General features: G+C 43.2%; 2 protein-coding genes across 2 annotated transcripts; one reads left to right on the plus strand and one right to left on the minus strand.

The window, feature by feature from the left end:
• Window positions 1–1,297: 1,297 nt before the first annotated feature.
• JUNB (JunB proto-oncogene, AP-1 transcription factor subunit) lies at window positions 1,298–3,855 on the minus strand. Its single transcript, XM_040346550.1, has one exon. The coding sequence runs from the start codon at window positions 3,748–3,750 to the stop codon at window positions 2,908–2,910; it is 843 nt and encodes a 280-aa protein (XP_040202484.1). The 5' UTR covers window positions 3,751–3,855; the 3' UTR covers window positions 1,298–2,907.
• Window positions 3,856–9,165: 5,310 nt separating this feature from the next.
• LOC120930552 (trichohyalin-like) lies at window positions 9,166–13,479 on the plus strand. Its single transcript, XM_040341728.1, has 2 exons — window positions 9,166–12,197; window positions 12,294–13,479. The coding sequence occupies exons 1-2, from the start codon at window positions 9,166–9,168 to the stop codon at window positions 13,477–13,479; spliced, it is 4,218 nt and encodes a 1,405-aa protein (XP_040197662.1).
• Window positions 13,480–20,444: the final 6,965 nt, after the last annotated feature.

Below are 20,444 nucleotides of genomic sequence, written 5' to 3' on the forward strand. Positions count from 1 at the left end.
TATGTACCATACCTGGCCAATCCCTCTGAACCACTGTAAATATATGTGCCATACCTGGCCAATCCCCAGTATACATGTGCCATACCTGGTCAATCCCTTCAGACCAATGTAACTAGATGTATGCCATACCTGGCCAATCCCTCTGGACTCATGTAAGTATATATGTGCCATACCTAGCCAATCCCCGTATACATGTGCCATACCTGACCAATCCCTCTCCACCAATGTAGGTATATATGTGCCATACCTGTCCGATCCCTCTGGACTCATGTAAGTATATATGTGCCAAACCTGGTCAATCCCTTCAGACCAATGTAACTATATGTATGCCATACCTGGCCAATCCCTCTGGACTCATGTAAGTATATATGTGCCATACCTAGACAATCCCCATATACATGTGCCATACCTGACCAATCCCTCTTCACCAATGTAGGTATATATGTGCCATACCTGTCCAATCCCTCTTGACTCATGTAAGTATATATGTGCCATACCTGTCCAATCCCTCTGGACTCATGTAAGTATATATGTGCCATACCTGGTCAATCCCTTCAGACCAATGTAACTATATATATATATGCCATACCTGTCCAATCCCTCTGGACTCATGTAAGTATATATGTGCCATACCTGTCCAATCCCTCTGGACTCATGTAAGTATATATGTGCCATACCTGTCCAATCCCTCTGGACTCATGTAAGTATATATGTGCCATACCTGTCCAATCCCTCTGGACTCATGTAAGTATATATGTGCCATACCTAGCCAATCCCAGTATACATGTGCCATACCTGTCCAATCCCTCTGGACTCATTATCAATTAACCCAACACAAGGTTTGGCCTAGATTTATGCTTTGACTCAGAAACCTGATTAGAATACCAGCGATAGTAAAATAATAAAAAACAAACTTGCTATGTGAAAGCTTATAGAAAAAGTTTATGTAACCTAAAGAAACCAGATTTTTCTTTTCCCCCCCTTGTGATGTCATAGCAGTTTGGAAGATACAAGAGAGAAGTGGATTGTCCACTAACCAAGTGAAACCTTTTTTTTATATATATATATATATATATATATATATATATATATATATATATATATATATATATATATATATATTTATTTTTTATTTATATATATATATTATATATATATATATATATATATATATATATATTTATTCCCCAGCAGGTTCATGACCTTAACATTTTTATTTAATTACCATATCAACTAAATTTCTATTTTATATAATGAACCCAACATAACCCTTAAAAATTAAGGCAAGCGACACCAATTTTTTCAGTTGTAAACAATATTATTTACTTAAATACGGAAACAAGACAAATATAAAACATTTTGTACAACACACATTGTCAAATCGCAGTATAAAAAAAAAAAAAAATACATTTTCAGAATTTTTTTTTCTCATTCAAACATAAAAATATTTTTCTCTGTTAAGTTTAAACTCAGCACTTTCAAGAAAAAAAAAAAAAAACACTGAAATTCCCAGCTTCCTGAAAAGTACCTTTTTATGTGCATTGTTCTTAAATAAAATTGGTTCATCATCTATTTAAATACTCGAGGAGAAGGGGGTTTTTCCGAGACCTGCAGAAAACCCCCGCACACACACACAAAAAAAAAAAAGCCCTGAAACAGGGTTCCACCTTGCGTATGCTGTCAAGTTGTAGTATCGGCCAGCCATACTTTGGAGGCTTGACAGCCAGCGAAGGCGTAATAAAAAAAAAAAAAAAAAAAAAGAGAATGTTGGTGCTTAATCTTGTAAACTTGACTGAAAGGAAATAAAAAATAATCTTTACTGTCCTCGACGTACAGTATTTTTTTCCAGTTTCAACCCAAACACTGCTGTAGGTTACCCGATACAGTGCATGATGTTAGATCAGTGTCTTAGTACTCGGTATTACCATTACAGAATGCGTGGTTTGGTCCCTTTCACCACTCGGTGCCAAAAAGGCCCACCCTTCCCTTTCCCACAAGCTACAGTCACATGGGGCTTGCCTTTGCTTCCCTATTTTTACGACCCAAAAGAAGACGTTCAAGTGCTATGGAAGGGATTAGTCACCGCGCCGCGCGTTTAACTCTTCTGCTGCTACGAGGCAAGAGGAGCTGAGCTAACCTCCTCGTGGCGACGGAAGAGTTAAGGAGACGGATGAAGCAAGCCTCTCGTTCTGCAGCTGTAGGGATTACGTCTCAGCCTAGCAGAGCCTACAAAAAAAAAAAAAAAAGGCACGCTGGCTCTGTTTGGTCCCACCGCCAGACGTAGGTTTGCCGAGTATGGCCCAAAAGGGAAAAAAAAACTAAACCACATGGTCCTTCTGGAGTGTTGGGATGGAGCAGCATTATCATGATTGGTGGGTGCTCGAAAAAACACCATCTAAGACCCCCAACACACTCCCTTTGAAAAAAAATCGATCTAAGCCAGAGGTAGGAAACTTGGGTCTCTCTCGAAAACTGCTGTGGAACTAGAAGCTCCAGAAGGCTGGGACTTGTACTTCCACAGCAGCTGCCATAGTTGCCTACCCCTGGGTTTTTTTTGCCCTCTTCACAGTTCTTGCCCCTTTTTTTCAGTTCAGTTCTTGCCAAGCAAGACCCCCACGCGGGGTATGCAGTCCTTCTTTCTTCGTGGTCTCAGTTCTTTGACGTCCACAAAGAGCACAGTTCTTGCAGCCTAGACCCAGGGGGACATGGTCAATGCCACCCTAGACCCACATACGGGCTTCAGTCCTTGTAACTTTAGACCTTTTCTTCAGGCTCAGTTCTTGCCTAGACTGGGCACAGTTCTTGCCACCCCCAAACAACCCCCCCCCTGAGTGTTCTGTAGTCTGGAAAGAGGGGGTTCGGCTTGAGGGGGTGCTGGTGGACACCCGGGCACACATTTTAGAGTCTTCAGAAGACTGGTTGACCCTTGCTTCCTAGCAGCAGTTGACACCCGTGCCTGGCGTGTTCTCTCACCCGGACCTTCAGCTGCTCCACCTGCTCTCGTAGCAGGCCAGCGGTGCCGCTCAGCCCGTTGTTTTCGTTTTTCAGGTCTCGCACCTTATCCTCAAGGCGGGCGATGCGTTCTAACTTGCGTTTCCGACACTTGGTGGCGGCCAGCCGGTTTCTCAGCCGCTTCCTCTCCACCTTGATCTTCTCCTGCTCTTCCATGTTGATGGGGGAGAGCGGGGCGGGCGTGCTGTCCCGGCTGCCGGCCTCGGGCACCGTCTGGGGCTCTTCCTTGAAGTTGGCGCCCCCGTAGGAGTGCGGCAGGTAATTGATGGTGGCCGAGGGCTGCCGGTAGCAGTTGTAGGTGGCCAGGTTGGTGTAGACGGCGGGGTCGTTGTACATGGCGGCGTTGGCCGGCGACCCTCCGTTCATGGGCACCGAGCCGGCGCCCCCCAGGGAGACGTTGGGGGGCCCGTCGCGGTTCATCTTGTGCAGGTCGTCCAGAGCCCGGACAAAGCCGTCCACGAAGCCTTCCTGCTCCTCGGTGCCCCCGCGGTAGAAGAGCTGACCGCTGCCACCGGGGCCGTTGATGACCCCGGGGCCGCTGTGGATGATTAACCTCTCCAGGTCAGGCGCGGACATCTTCAGGCTGGGCTGCTCGGAGTAGTAGGACAGGTCTGGCTTGCCGACTCCCCGGTAAGAGTCGGTGAGGGAAGCCAGGCTGGGCTTCAGCAGCTCCGGTCTGGAGTAAGCAGACAGCAGTGAATCATCGTGGTAGAACGGCTGCTCCATCCTGGAGCACATGAGACCGGAGGGTGAAGTCGGGCAGGGAGAAGAGCGGTGACAGCTAAAGTGACAGGTCCGACCGCTCGAGATCCCTTCTAATAGCGAACAAGCCCAGCGCCAGAGGCTTTATACTCAAGTCCCGCCCCCCGGAAGCGGGAAGGCGGGCACGGATTGGAAGCGCGTGGGCTGACGTCACGGCTACCGAGCGTGAGAAGGAGGGGGGGGGGGAGAGGGAGAGAGGGGGAGGTGAGGGTGTGACGTCACTGCCAGGAAACTCGTGCTGCTTGTAAACAGGGGGAGGCAGGAGACGAGAAGGGAGGGGGGGATGGAATAATAAGGACCCAACATGGAGAGAATCAGACATGAGGAGGATGAGTATGGGGGGGGGGACCCGACATTAGAAGACTAACGTGTGATAAAGTGCAGCACCTTATTCGTGAAAATCTGCCAATATATAAAAGTCATATCAGGACCCCATTTTCAAAATGCAACAATAAATATAAAATGTATATAAAATTAAGGAAAATAAATAATAATATAAACTTATGTATCCACATAAAATAATAATAAACGTATATACCCATATAGAATAAATAATAATAATGTATATACCCATATAGAATAAATAAATAATACTAACATATAAACCCATATAAAATAAATAAAAATAATAATGAACCTATATACCCATATAGAATAAATAAATAAAAATAACGTATATACCCATATAGAATATAATAACTACACCCATATAGAATAAATAAATAATAATAAACGTATATACCCATATAGAATAAGTAAATAATAATAATGTATATACCCATATAGAATAAATAAATAATAATGTTTATAACCATATAAAATAAATAATAACAACGTATATGCCCATATAGAATATAATAATGTATATACCCATATAGAATAAATAAATAATAATGTATATACCCATATAGAATAAATAAATAATAATAACATATAAACCCATATAAAATAGATACAAATAATAATAAACCTATATACCCATATAGAATAAATAAATAACAATAACGTATATACCCATATAGAATATAATAACTATACCCATATAGAATAAATAAATAATAATGTATATAACCATATAAAATAAATAAATAAATAATAACGTATACACCCATATAGAATTTAATAACTACACCCATATAGAATAAATAAATAATAATAAACGTTTATACCCATATAGAATAAATAAATAATAATAAATGTATATACCCATATAGAATAAGTAAATAATAATAATGTATATACCCATATACTGTAGAATAAATAAATAATAATGTATATAACCATATAAAATAAATAAATAATAACAACGTATATTCCTATATAATAACGTATATACCCATATAAAACAAATAAATATAATAAAGTATATACACATATAAAATAGATAAAAATAATAATAAACCTATATACCCATATGGAATAAATAATAATAACGCAATATACCCATATAGAATATAATAACTACACCCATATAGAACAAATAAATAATAATAAACGTATATACCCATATAAAATAATAATAATAATGTATATACCCATATAGAATAAATAAATAATAATGTATATAACCATATAAAATAAAAATAATAACAACGTATATTCCCATATAGAATATAACTACACCCATATAGAATAAATAAATAATAATGTATATACCCATATAGAATAAGTAAATAATAATAATGTATATACCCATATAGAATAAATAAATAATAATGTATATAACCATATAAAATAAATAAATAATAACAACGTATATTCCCATATAGAATATAATAACGTATATACCCATATAGAATATAATAAATAATAATAACGTATATACCCATATAAAACAAATAAATATAATAAAGTATATACACATATAAAATAGATAAAAATAATAATAAACCTATATACCCATATGGAATAAATAATAATAACGCATATACCCATATAAAATAGATAAGAAATAATATAAACGTATATACAAATAGTATAAACTTATATATGCATATAAAATGAAAATAGAATGATATATACTTATATACCCATATAGAATAAATAAATAATAATATACACGTGTATACCCATATAAAAAAAATAACAATATAAACTTGTATACCCATAGAAATTAAATAAATAATAATAATAATATATATATATATATATATATATATATATATATATATATATATATATATATATATATATATATATATATATATCATTTATATTATTTATATATTTATCCATATAAAATTAAAAAATAATAATAAACCTATATACCCATATAGAATAAATAAATAAATAAATAAATAATAATCATAACACATATACCCATATAAAATAGATAAGAAATAATATATACGTATATACAAATATAAAATTTTGTATACATTTTCTATACCCATATAAAATAAAAAAAATATAATATAATCTTATATACCCATATGAAAAAAAAATAATATAAAGGTATATACCCATATAAAAAAATGTAATTAATAATATTTGACCATTCTTCCAGAAGCGCATTTGTGAGGTCAGGCACTGATGTTGGATGAGAAGGCCTGGCTCGCAGTCTCTGCTCTAATTCATCCCAAAGGTGTTCTATCGGGTTGAGGTCAGGACTCTGTGCAGGCCAATCAAGTTCCTCCATCCTAAACTCACTCATCCGTGTCTTTATGGACCTTGCTTTGTGCACTGGTCCAAATCATTTGGTGGAGGGAAGACTATGGTGTGGGGTTGGCCTCTTAGTTCCAGTGATAGGAACTCTCAAGGTGTCAGCATACCAAGACATTTTGGGCAATTTCATGCTCCCAACTTTGTGGGAACAGTTTGGGGATGGCCCCAACATGACTGCACACCAGTACACAAAGCAAGGTCCATAAAGACATGGATGAGCGAGTTTGGGGTGGAGGAACTTGACTGGCCTGCACAGAGTCCTGACCTCAACCAGATAGAACACATTTGGGGTGAATTAGATTGGAGACTATGAGCCAGACCTTCTCATCCAACATCAGTGCCTGACCTCACAAATGCACTTCTGGAAGAATTGTCAAACATTCCCATAGACACTCCTAAACCTTGTGGACAACCTTCCCAGAAGAGGTGAAGCTGTTATAGCTGCAAAGGGTGAGCCAACTCAATATTGAACCCTACGGCCTAAGACTGGGATGCCATTAAAGTTCATGTGCGTGTAAAGGCAGGCGTCCCAATACTTTTGGTAATGTAGTGTTCATGAATTCACAATAGCAGCATCCATCCATATATAGAAATACTTGTACTATCTATAGAGATACATTGTGCTGAGCTGCCGGGAGTGCAGGTGGAGTGAGGTGGAGTGAGGTTTATGAACAGCACAGACATGAGGAGGACAATGAAGGGAGCAGAGGGAAGAATAAGGAAGAGTATAAAGGGGTGAAGGGGGGGGCACTGGGGACAATGTAATAAGATCAGCATGGGGAGATTAGTAGAGGAGGAGAGCCGAGGGAAGAAGAAAGAGTATAGCGAAGAATAAGGTGAGTATTAAGAGAAGGGAGAGGTGAATTAAAAGAATAGGTAGTGCAATAAGGACAGCAGTGGGGAGAGCAGAGGGAAGAGTAATGATGAGTATTGGGGGGAGTGAGGTGAGCATGGTGGGGGGGGGGGGGATAAATAAATATGGAGGTGTGCAATAAGGACAATATGGACTGCTAGAACCCGTCATGAGGAGGGCTCTGAACAGAACAGAGGGGAGAATAAGGATGAGTATTGGGGGGAGTGTAGATAGTATGGAGGATAGTGGGGGAGCTAAGGGGATGAGATGGAGTTGAATGAACAGAATGCGGATTGCAATAAAGAAAGCATGGAGAGACTGCTAGATGGAGGAATAAGGATGAGTATAGAGGGAGAGTGGAGACTGGGGTAAATGTGGAGGAAGAATAGGCACAGAGGTTAAAGTAAGGAAGAAAAAGGGGCAAATAGGAATGAAGAGGAAGAATGGGCACATAGGGGAGAATGAGCACATAGGATAGGATGTTAAGAAAGAATGGACACATAGGAATGAATGAGGATGACAAATGAGTACATAGGAGAGAATGAGGATAAAGACTGAGAACAAATGAGAGAATGAGGAGGAAGACTAGGTACATAGGTGAGAATAAGGATGAAAGATGGGACCATAGGAGAGAATGAGGAGTGAGAATGAAGACATAGGAGAGAATGAGGAGGAAGTATGAGCATGTAGACATGGAAAAAAAATGGACAGATACTTCTGGAATGAAGAGTGAGAACAGACACATGGGATAGAATGAAGAGTGAGAATGAACACATAAGATAGAATGAGGGGGAAGAGTGAGCACATAGGATGGAATGAGGAGAAAGAATTGACACATAGGATAGAATGAGGAGGAGGAATGGGCACATAGGATGGAATGAAGAGTGAGGATGAACACATACGATAGAATGAGGAGGAAGAATGGGCACATAGGATTAAATGAGGAGAAAAATGGGCACATAGGATAGCATGAAGGGTGAGAATGAAAACATACGATAGAATGAGGAGGAAGAATGGGCACATAGGATAGCATGAAGAGTGAGAATGAAAACATACGATAGAATGAGGAGGAAGAATGGGCACATAGGCAGAAAGAGTATCAAGAGTGGGCACATGCAAGAGATGGAAGAGGAAGAAAGGGCACAAAGCATAGAACAAGGAGAACAAAATTGCATATATGGTAGAATGAGAAAGAATAATGGGCACATAGGAGAAATGAGGAGCAAGAAAGGGCACATAAGAGAAGAATGGGCAGAGAAGTAGCCATTTCAGGAAATGTAGGAAGGCGGAGATCATCATTCATGTGCCTATGATTGGGGTATACAAGGGAGTTGGAATGATGGGGAGAGTTTATGGAACTTTAGGAATGAAGGAAGTATGGGGACAGTTAGGAGGATTGGACAGTATTAGGAAAAGTATGAGGAGTACAGACAGTATAGAGCAGGGGTCTCAAACTGGCAGCCCTCCAGGGAGAATGAGAAATAAAGTCACTGTAGGGAATAATAGGGGATGTTGCGAGTAATAGGCAGATGGGGGAATGAAGACAATATAGAGGGAATTAGGAGGGGCAGACAATAACGAGGACCATATAATTGAAGAATGAACTAGGCACAGAAGGAATTAGAAGGGGAAGATTCATATAAGGTCAGTAGAGGGAGACTAAGGAATGAACACGGTATATGGGGAATCAGCGGAGACAGATAATGTAGGTAGAATGATAAATAAAGTCAGTTTAAAAAGATTAAGGGGCAGAGAATAGTGAGAGTAACAGAGATACTGAGGAGTGAAGACAGTGTAGAGGGAATTAGGAGGGAGGAGGATGGGAACAGTATAAGGTGGCTGAGGATGAAGAAAGTATAAAAGGAATTAGGAGGATGAATGATAATGGGGACAGTATAGGATGGCCGAGGAGTGAAGACAATATAGAGGGAATTATAAAGGAGGATGATGATGAGGACACTATAGGGTGGGGGAGGAATGAAGAACGTATAAAAGGAATTAGGAGGGTGGATGATGATGAGGACAGTAAAGGGTGGCTGAGGAATGAAGAACGTATAAAAGGAATTATCAGGGATGATGAGGACAGTAAAGGGTGGCTGAGGAATGAAGAACGTATAAAAGGAATTATCAGGGATGATGAGGACAGTAAAGGGTGGCTGAGGAATGAAGAACGTATAAAAGGAATTGGGAGGGATGATGAGAACAGTAAAGGGTGGCTGAGGAATGAAGAACGTATTAAAGAAATTAGGAGGGTGGATGATGATGAGGACAGTAAAGGGTGGCTGAGGAATGAAGAACGTATAAAAGGAATTAGGAGGGAAGATGATGATGAGAACAGTAAAGGGTGGCTGAAGAATGAAGAACGTATAAAAGAAATTAGGAGGGTGAATGATGATGACAGTATAGGGTGGCTGAGGAATGAAGAACGTATAAAAGGAATTGGGAGGGATGATGAGAACAGTAAAGGGTGGCTGAGGAATGAAGAACGTATAAAAGGAATTAGGAGGGATGATGATGATGATGACGACAGTAAAGGGTGGCTTAGGAATGAAGAACGTATAAACGGAATTGGGAGGGATGATGAGAACAGTAAAGGGTGGCTGAGGAATGAAGAACGTATAAAAGGAATTAGGAGGGATGATGATGATGATGAGGACAGTAAAGGGTGGCTTAGGAATGAAGAACGTATAAACGGAATTAGGAGGGAGGCTGCTGATGATGATGATGATGAGGACAGTAAAGGGTGGCTGAGGAATGAAGAAAGTATAAAAGGAATTAGGAGGGTGGATGATGATGATGAGGACAGTAAAGGGTGGCTGAGGAATGAAGAACGTATAAAAGGAATTGGGAGGGATGATGAGAACAGTAAAGGGTGGCTGAGGAATGAAGAACGTATAAAAGGAATTAGGAGGGTGGATGATGATGAGGACAGTAAAGGGTGGCTGAGGAATGAAGAACGTATAAAAGGAATTAGGAGGGAGGATGATGATGAGGACAGTAAAGGGTGGCTGAGGAATGAAGAACGTATAAAAGGAATTAGGAGGGATTATGATGATGAGGACAGTATAGGGTGGCTGAGGAATGAAGAACGTATAAAAGGAATTAGGAGGGTGGATGATGATGATGAGGACAGTAAAGGGTGGCTGAGGAATGAAGAACGTATAAAAGGAATTAGGAAGGTGGATGATGATGAGGACAGTAAAGGGTGGCTGAGGAATGAAGAACGTATAAAAGGAATTAGGAGGGATGATGAGGACAGTAAAGGGTGGCTGAGGAATGAAGAACGTATAAAAGGAATTAGGAGGGATGATGATGATGATGATGAGGACAGTAAAGGGTGGCTGAGGAATGAAGAACGTATAAAAGGATTTGGGAGGGATGATGAGGACAGTAAAGGGTGGCTGAGGAATGAAGAACGTATAAAAGGAATTAGGAGGGATTATGATGATGAGGACAGTATAGGGTGGCTGAGGAATGAAGAACGTATAAAAGGAATTAGGAGGGATGATGAGGACAGTAAAGGGTGGCTGAGGAATGAAGAACGTATAAAAGGATTTGGGAGGGATGATGAGGACAGTAAAGGGTGGCTGAGGAATGAAGAACGTATAAAAGGAATTAGGAGGGATTATGATGATGAGGACAGTATAGGGTGGCTGAGGAATGAAGAACGTATAAAAGGAATTGGGAGGGATGATGAGAACAGTAAAGGGTGGCTGAGGAATGAAGAACGTATAAAAGGAATTAGGAGGGAAGATGATGATGAGGACAGTAAAGGGTGGCTGAGGAATGAAGAACGTATAAAAGGAATTAGGAGGGAAGATGATGAGGACAGTAAAGGGTGGCTGAGGAATGAAGAACGTATAAAAGGAATTAGAAAGGAGGATGATGATGATGAGGACAGTAAAGGGTGGCTGAGGAATGAAGAACGTAAAAAAGGAATTAGGAGGGAGGATGATGATGAGGACAGTAAAGGGTGGCTGAGGAATGAAGAACGTATAAAAGGAATTAGGAGGGAAGATGATGATGAGAACAGTAAAGGGTGGCTGAGGAATGAAGAACGTATAAAAGGAATTAGGAGGGATGATGAGGACAGTATAGGGTGGCTGAGGAATGAAGAACGTATAAAAGGAATTAGGAGGGAAGATGATGATGAGGACAGTAAAGGGTGGCTGAGGAATGAAGAATGTATAAAAGGAATTAGGAGGGAAGATGATGATGAGGACAGTAAAGGGTGGCTGAGGAATGAAGAACGTATAAAAGGAATTAGGAGGGAAGATGATGATGATAAGGACAGTAAAGGGTGGCTGAGGAATGAAGAACGTATAAAAGGAATTAGGAGGGATGATGATGATGATGAGGACAGTAAAGGGTGGCTGAGGAATGAAGAACGCATAAAAGGAATTAGGAGGGATGATGATGATGATGAGGACAGTAAAGGGTGGCTGAGGAATGAAGAACGTATAAAAGGAATTAGGAGGGAAGATGATGATGATAAGGACAGTAAAGGGTGGCTGAGGAATGAAGAACGTATAAAAGGAATTAGGAGGGAGGATGATGATGAGGACAGTAAAGGGTGGCTGAGGAATGAAGAACGTATAAAAGGAATTAGGAGGGATGATGATGATGATGATGAGGACAGTAAAGGGTGGCTGAGGAATAAAGAACGTATAAAAGGAATTGGGAGGGATGATGAGAACAGTAAAGGGTGGCTGAGGAATGAAGAACGTATAAAAGGAATTAGGAGGGTGGATGATGATGATGAGGACGGTAAAGGGTGGCTGAGGAATGAAGAACGTATAAAAGGAATTAGGAGGGATGATGATGATGATGAGGACAGTAAAGGGTGGCTGAGGAATGAAGAACGTATAAAAGGAATTAGGAGGGATGATGATGAGGACAGTATAGGGTGGCTGAGGAATGAAGAACGTATAAAAGGAATTAGGAGGGATGATGAGGACAGTAAAGGGTGGCTGAGGAATGAAGAAAGTATAAAATGAATTAGGAGGGAGGATGATGATGAGGACAGTAAAGGGTGGCTGAGGAATGAAGAACGTATAAAAGGAATTAGAAGGGATGATGGTGATGAGGACAGTAAAGGGTGGCTGAGGAATGAAGAACGTATAAAAGGAATTAGGAGGGAGGATGAGGACAGTAAAGGGTGGCTGAGGAATGAAGAACGTATAAAAGGAATTAGGAGGGAAGATGATGATGAGGACAGTAAAGGGTGGCTGAGGAATGAAGAACGTATAAAAGGAATTAGGAGGGAAGATGATGATGATGAGGACAGTAAAGGGTGGCTGAGGAATGAAGAACGTATAAAAGGAATTAGGAGGGAAGATGATGATGAGGACAGTAAAGGGTGGCTGAGGAATGAAGAACGTATAAAAGGAATTAGGAGGGAAGATGATGATGAGGACAGTAAAGGGTGGCTGAGGAATGAAGAACGTATAAAAGGAATTAGGAGGGAAGATGATGATGATAAGGACAGTAAAGGGTGGCTGAGGAATGAAGAACGTATAAAAGGAATTAGGAGGGATGATGATGATGATGACAGTAAAGGGTGGCTGAGGAATGAAGAATGCATAAAAGGAATTAGGAGGGATGATGATGATGATGAGGACAGTAAAGGGTGGCTGAGGAATGAAGAACGTATAAAAGGAATTAGGAGGGAAGATGATGATGATAAGGACAGTAAAGGGTGGCTGAGGAATGAAGAACGTATAAAAGGAATTAGGAGGGAGGATGATGATGAGGACAGTAAAGGGTGGCTGAGGAATGAAGAACGTATAAAAGGAATTAGGAGGGATGATGATGATGATGATGAGGACAGTAAAGGGTGGCTGAGGAATAAAGAACGTATAAAAGGAATTGGGAGGGATGATGAGAACAGTAAAGGGTGGCTGAGGAATGAAGAACGTATAAAAGGAATTAGGAGGGTGGATGATGATGATGAGGACGGTAAAGGGTGGCTGAGGAATGAAGAACGTATAAAAGGAATTAGGAGGGATGATGATGATGATGAGGACAGTAAAGGGTGGCTGAGGAATGAAGAACGTATAAAAGGAATTAGGAGGGATGATGATGAGGACAGTATAGGGTGGCTGAGGAATGAAGAACGTATAAAAGGAATTAGGAGGGATGATGAGGACAGTAAAGGGTGGCTGAGGAATGAAGAAAGTATAAAATGAATTAGGAGGGAGGATGATGATGAGGACAGTAAAGGGTGGCTGAGGAATGAAGAACGTATAAAAGGAATTAGGAGGGAGGATGATGATGAGGACAGTAAAGGGTGGCTGAGGAATGAAGAACGTATAAAAGGAATTAGGAGGGATGATGAGGACAGTAAAGGGTGGCTGAGATATGAAGAACGTATAAAGGAATTAGGAGGGAGGATGAGGACAGTAAAGGGTGGCTGAGGAATGAAGAACGTATAAAAGGAATTAGGAGGGATGATGATGATGATGAGGACAGTAAAGGGTGGCTGAGGAATGAAGAACGTATAAAAGGAATTAGGAGGGATGATGAGGACAGTAAAGGGTGGCTGAGGAATGAAGAAAGTAGAGAAATAATAGATATTATGGGGATTATTCCATAGAATGAGGAAAACTATTTTTTATGTAAATCTCCTCCAGTCAGAGTGTCTTTACACAAGGAGGTGTATAATAGACTTTCTGTCACTTGCACCCGGGATTATTCGTTTTTCTGAATGTTTGTTAGAAAACTTTCTATCAAATGTGGCAAAAAGCGATTTTCACTGATTTTGCGGAACTTGATCGGTCCCAGACGGCGATATCGGTACCAAGAACACTCAGATGACTGTTATTATTGAATTAGGAACATGAATGGAATGGTGTTTATTGACATCCTGTGAAGAATAGTGAACACCGGATTCAGGAAGGGTGCAGAGAGGGAAATCCCAGAGATTACATGAGCGAGGATCGTGATCTGAACACAGAATAAAAGGGAGGTTGGGGGATTTGAGGTATGGAAGGAAATGACTAACGCTGGAAGGGCCTAGGAGGACCAGATGAAGGGAAGGTTATGGTTATTGGACGCTTCTCTCGTGATTCACTAAATAACCATACTTCGTATCCTAAAGCCTGATAAATAAACTTGACATACACCGATTTTACGCTCTGAGCTTTCCGGACGCTCGGCAGCTTCCAAGTCCGCATACAATTTGTTTTGAGCGGAGTTAACATCTGCCTGTCCCGGCAGCATCTGAATTTGGCTGCTCCTTCGCCTCGGGCCTCCAGCACCCTGAGGAATCCGGATGTGCCGCACCCTTCTTTAGAAGAGGTCATACTGTGCCAAGGATTTTCATTCCTGAAATTCCCGACATTGGCATCCTGCAAGACAGGCTGGCTACCACGTGTCGTCACCTGTCACCTCTTGTCACCTAGCTCTTCTTCTATGCTGTTTGTTGGTTGAGGGAGTTCATTAGGGGAAGATCCTGTTTCTATCCAGTGGCTGCTTCTCTTAGCTCCAGCTGTAAAATAGGAGAATACAGTAAAACCTTGGTTTGAGAGTAACTTGGTTTGAGAGCGTTTTGCAATTTTATTTTATAAATTTTGACTTGATATACAAGCGATGTCTTGATATAAGAGTAGCGTCATGTCACAACCGTGTATACAAGAGAAGAGAGGCGCCTCTAAGTGTAGCAAAACATTTAACCGATTTAGCCCCGGATCATTTTGGTGGTCAATGACCAGGCCACTTTTTGCGTCGCTTTAACTGACAATTGCGTGGTCATGCGACGTGGCTCCCAAACAAAATTGGCGTCCTTTTTTCCCCCACAAATAGAGCTTTCTTTTGGGGGTATTTAATTACCTCTGCGGTTTGAATTTTTTGCGCTATAAACAAAAATAGAGCGACAATTTTGAAAAAAAAAACAATATTTTTTACATTTTGCTGTAATAAATATCCCCCAAAAATATTTAAAAAAAAGTTTTTTTCCTCAGTTTAGGCCGATACGTATTCTTCTACATATTTTTGGTTAAAAAAAAATCGCAATAAGCGTTTATTGATTGGTTTGCGCAAACGTTATAGGGCCAGATTCAGGTACATCCGCGCATCTTTGTGCCGGTGTAGCGCATCTCATATGCGCTACGCCGACGTAACATTGAGAGGCAAGCTGAGTATTCACAAAGCACTAGCTCCCATATTTACGCCGGCGTAACTTAAATGGGCCGGCGTAAGCCTGCCTAATTCAAATTAGGAAGGTAGTGGGCGTGTTGTATTAAAATTAACCGTGACCCCATGTAAATTAATGGCCGATCGAACGGCGCATGCGCGCGCATGCTCAGAGTCACGTTGCATATACTCCCTAAGATACGACGGCTCAATGCGTACGACGTGAACGTAACCTACGCCCAGCCCCATTCACGTACGACTTACGTAAACGACGTAACATACGACGCTGTTCCCGCGCCCATACCTTAACATGACTTACCCCTGCTTTATGAGGGGTACACTTACGCCGGACGTACGCCTTACATAAACGGCGTAGCTTACTGCGACGGGCGCAAGTACGTTCGTGAATCGGCATATCTAGGTAATTTACATATTCAACTCATAAATCAACGGAAGCGCCCCTAGCGGCCAGCGTAAATATGCACCCAAGATACGACGGCGTAGGAGACTTACGTTGGTCGTATCCAGCCAAAATTCAGGCGTATCTTAGATGCTGAATACGGCGCATAGATACGACGGCGCATCCTAGAACTTACGCGGCGTATCAACAGATACGTCGGCGTAAGTTCTCTCTGAATCTGGCCCATTGCGTCTACAAAATAGTAGGAATAGTTTTATGGCATTTTTATTGATCAGCGATTTTTATCGTGACTGCGACCTTATGGCGGACGCATCGAACACTTTTGACACCATTTTGGGACCGTTGTCATTTTTACAGCGATCAGTGCTATAAAAATGCATTGATTACTGTAAAAATTACACGGGCAGTGAAGGGGTTAACCTGTAGGGTAGCGCTGAAGTGGTCAAGTGTGTCCTAGGGAATGCTTGTAACTGTTAGGGGGCGTGGCTTGCCGTGACACGTCACTGATCGTTGTTCCCGATGACAGGGAACACGATCAGTGACAGTGTCACCTAGGCAGAACGGGGAGATGTTGTGTTTACACTAACATCTCCCCGTTCTTCAGCTCTGTGACCCAATCACGGGACACCGGTGGCTATCGGGACCGCGGGTCCCGCGGGCGCGGTTATGGAGCTCACGGCAGGGTCGCGATGGAGCCTACACGCGGTCGGAATTTCCGTTCAAGAGCTCACATCGGACTTTTGCTGTCGGAAAATCCGATCGTGTGTACGGGGCATTAGACACAAACAGGTGTCTTTATGTCATTCTAGCGGGTGCAATATATTTTTGCGGCTCATTGGAGTGTGTAAAAAGTGATTAAAAGGAAAGCTAGAACATATGATTTTTGTGTGGCTTTCTGATCAGAATCTTCATGGCATTATCCAAAGAAAGTACCCCCGAATGCGATCGAACTCTCTGATAGAATGTAGCTGAACATTCAGTAATAAAGGCTGACCGCCGTGGCATGCTTGGACTTGTAGTTCTTCAGCAGCTGGTAAAATGGAGAGTTGAATTGGCCTTAATGAAAGGTCAGAGCTGTGGTTATTATGCTTGATCCTAGGAGGGAGAGGCATGTCACAAGCCAGAACCTGTCCTTCCTTCACATCCTTGTCATTACGCCAGGAGGAGATCACACCCTGTATGTACACGGAAGCCTCACCTTTTCTAGATGCACAGATAGAACTTCCTGACTCCTGTATTGCAATAGTTCAGTTCAGACTGGATAGTGCTACGGGGCATGTACACCCATGTCAGCATAAAGTGACGCAAAGCAGAGTCTGCCCTTCCCACCATGGGGTGACACAGATAGGGGGAGCTATATAACATGGGGTCTTTCCCATTTCAGGGTGACACAGACAGGGTGAGCTATATAACATGGGGTCTGTTCTTCCCATTACAGGGTGACACAGACAGGGGGATCTATGTGACATGGAGTCTGTCCCTCCCATTACAGGGTGACAGGTAGGAGGAGCTATGTGACATGGGGTCTGTCCCTCCCATTACAGGGTGACACAGACAAGGGGATCTATGTCACATGGGGTCTGTCCCTCCCATTACAGGGTGACACAGACAGGGGGATCTATGTGATATGGGGTCTGTCCCTCCCATTACAGGGTGACATAGACAGGAGGAGCTATGTGACATGGGGTCTGTCCCTCCCATTACAGGGTGACACAGACAGGGAAAGCTATGTGACATGGGGTCTGTCCTATTACAGGGTGGCATAGACAGGGGGAGCTATGTGACATGGGGTCTGTCCTATTACAGGGTGGCATAGACAGGGGGAGCTATGTGACATGGGGTCTGTCCCTCCCATTACAGGGTGACACAGACAGGGGGATCTATGTGACATGGAGTCTGTCCCTCCCATTACAGGGTGACACAGACAGGGGGAGCTATGTGACATGGGGTCTGTCCCTCCCATTACAGGGTGACACAGACAGGGGGAGCTATGTGACATGGGGTCTGTCCCTCCCATTACAGGGTGACACAGACAGGGGGATCTATGTGACATGGGGTCTGTCCCTCCCATTACAGGGTGACATAGACAGGAGGAGCTATGTGACATGGGGGCTGTCCCTCTCATCACAGGGTGACACAGACAGGGGGATCTATGTGACATGGGGTCTGTCCCTCCCATTACAGGGTGACAGGCAGGGGGATCTATGTGACATGAGATCTGTCCCTCCCATTACAGGGTGACACAGGCAGGAGGAGCGTTGTGACATGGGGTCTCCCTCCCATTACAGGGTGACATAGACAGGGGGAGCTATGTGACATGGGGTCTGTCCCTCCCATTACAGGGTGACACAGGCAGGAGGAGCTATGTGACATGGGGTCTGTCCCTCCCATTACAGGGTGACACAGGCAGGGGGATCTATGTGACATGGGGTCTGTCCCTCCCATTACAGGGTGACACAGGCAGGAGGAGCTATGTGACATGGGGTCTGTCCCTCCCAACACAGGGTGACACAGACAGGAGGATCTATGTGACATGGGGTCTGTCCCTCCCAATACAGGGTGACAGGCAGGGGGATCTATGTGACATGGAGTCTGTCCCTCCCATTACAGGGTGACAGGCAGGGGGATCTATGTGACATGGGGTCTGTCCCTCCCATTACAGGGTGACAGGCAAGGGGATCTATGTGACATGGGGTCTGTCCCTCCCATTACAGGGTGACATAGACAGGGGGATCTATGTGACATGGGGTCTGTCCCTCCCATTACAGGGTGACATACAGAATCTAGGAGATTAGATGGCTATTGTGGAGTCTCACAAATCACTAATGCTCGGGCGTTGGGATTGTTGCGCAGCGCTTACTTCCCCCATCCTATTAATATCCTATGACACAGCGGGAAGTGACGGGCGGGTTAAATCAGTGGAGTTGTGGGAAGAACAGGTTAACTCCTTCATTTCTAGAATAAAGGTCCCATTGTAAAGAAATATCTGTTTTTCTCCATTCTCCCAATGCCGGGACAAAGCTAGTCCTTAATTAGATCTGTGTTACCCCAAAATATGTTCCTTACAGTAAGCGCGCGGTCATAGCGGTCATAGCGAAAACGCACACAGATAGTCCTTTATAACGGAGACCGCAGCCTATCAATTCAAAGGCAAATAATACATCCCTGTAAGGAAGGTCCAGCACAAGAAAACCAGTGTGGGCACGTGCGCGTGCGGCATGGGCGAGCTCGCGTGCCACTGGTATTGGCATCTATAAACCCGAGCAATACAGGGAGGGATTGCTAATCGGTTTTCTGATTACTTGCCACCCGACCTGCTAATTCTGCCTCCAGTGTACATGGAGGCTTGTCTTCTGACCTGCCCTTGGACCTTTGTCTGCTCACTGGCACGTTGGCCAGTGTTGCCAACCGTCCATATTTTAACGGACAGTTCGTAAAAACGGGCCCCCCCCCCGTTCGTAAATGTCCGTGGTTGCTGGAATGTGCCAGAAAAATTGCCGAAATCGGTTCGGCTGGCAACTGTGCATGGAGATTGGTGGCAGGAGGAGATTGGAGGCAAGGGGTGTTAGTGGCAGGGGGTGATTGAAGGCCGGAGGTGTTGGTGGCACCGCAGAGGGGGATGGTGGCACCGCAGAGGGTGAGGGATGGAGACAGGGGTTGTTGGTGGCACCGCAGAGGGGGGTGGAGGCAGGGGGGTGATGGAGGCAGGGGGGTGATTGGAGGCAGGGGGCCTGGGGGAGATTGGAGGCAGGGAGAGATTGTGGCACCGCAGAGGGGGGTGTTGGTGGCAGAGGGGGATGGCGGCAGAGGGTGATGTGACTAAATAATTTGCCCTTATTATATTGAAAATAACAAAAATGGGCCAGATCCACGTACATGCGCCTATCTTTAGGCGGGCATAGCGTATCTCAGAAACGCTACGCCGCCGTAACTTAGAAAGGCGAGTACTGTGGGCCAGATTCACGTACCTGCGCCGCGGCGTAATGTATCCCGTTTACGTTACACCGCCGAAAGTTTTCAGCGTAAGTGCCTGATTCACAAAGCACTTGCCTGTAAACTTACGGTGGTGTAACGTAAAGGCGTCCGGCGCAAGCCCGCCTAATTCAAATGGGGCGTGTACAATTTAAATTAGGCTCGCTCCCGCGCCGGACGTACTGCGCATGCTCCGTTTTGAAATTACCGCCGTGCTTTGCGCAAAGTGACGTCATTTTTTTGAACGGCGACGTGCGTAACGTACTTTCGTATTCCCGGACGTCTTACGCAAAAAAAAATTTGAAATTCGGCGCGGGAACGACGGCCATACTTTAACATGGCTCGTCTAAAGTTATGCCATGTAAAAACAGGCTTAACTTTGCGACGGGAAAAAATTACTAGCGACGACGTAACGAACGAGAAAACCGTCGTAGATCGCCGTAAAAGCTCATTTGCATACCCAACGCTGGAAAACAACGCAAACTCCACCCAGCGGCGGCCGAAGTATTGCAGCCTAAGATCCGAAGGCGTACGAAGCCGTAAGCCTGTCGGATCTTAGCCAAAAGCCGTCATATCTTGTTTGTGAATCACAAATTAAGATACGACGCGGCAAATTTGAAAATACGC

This window comes from Rana temporaria, chromosome 3, assembly GCF_905171775.1.
Source record: "Rana temporaria chromosome 3, aRanTem1.1, whole genome shotgun sequence".
Taxonomy (NCBI): domain Eukaryota; kingdom Metazoa; phylum Chordata; class Amphibia; order Anura; family Ranidae; genus Rana; species Rana temporaria.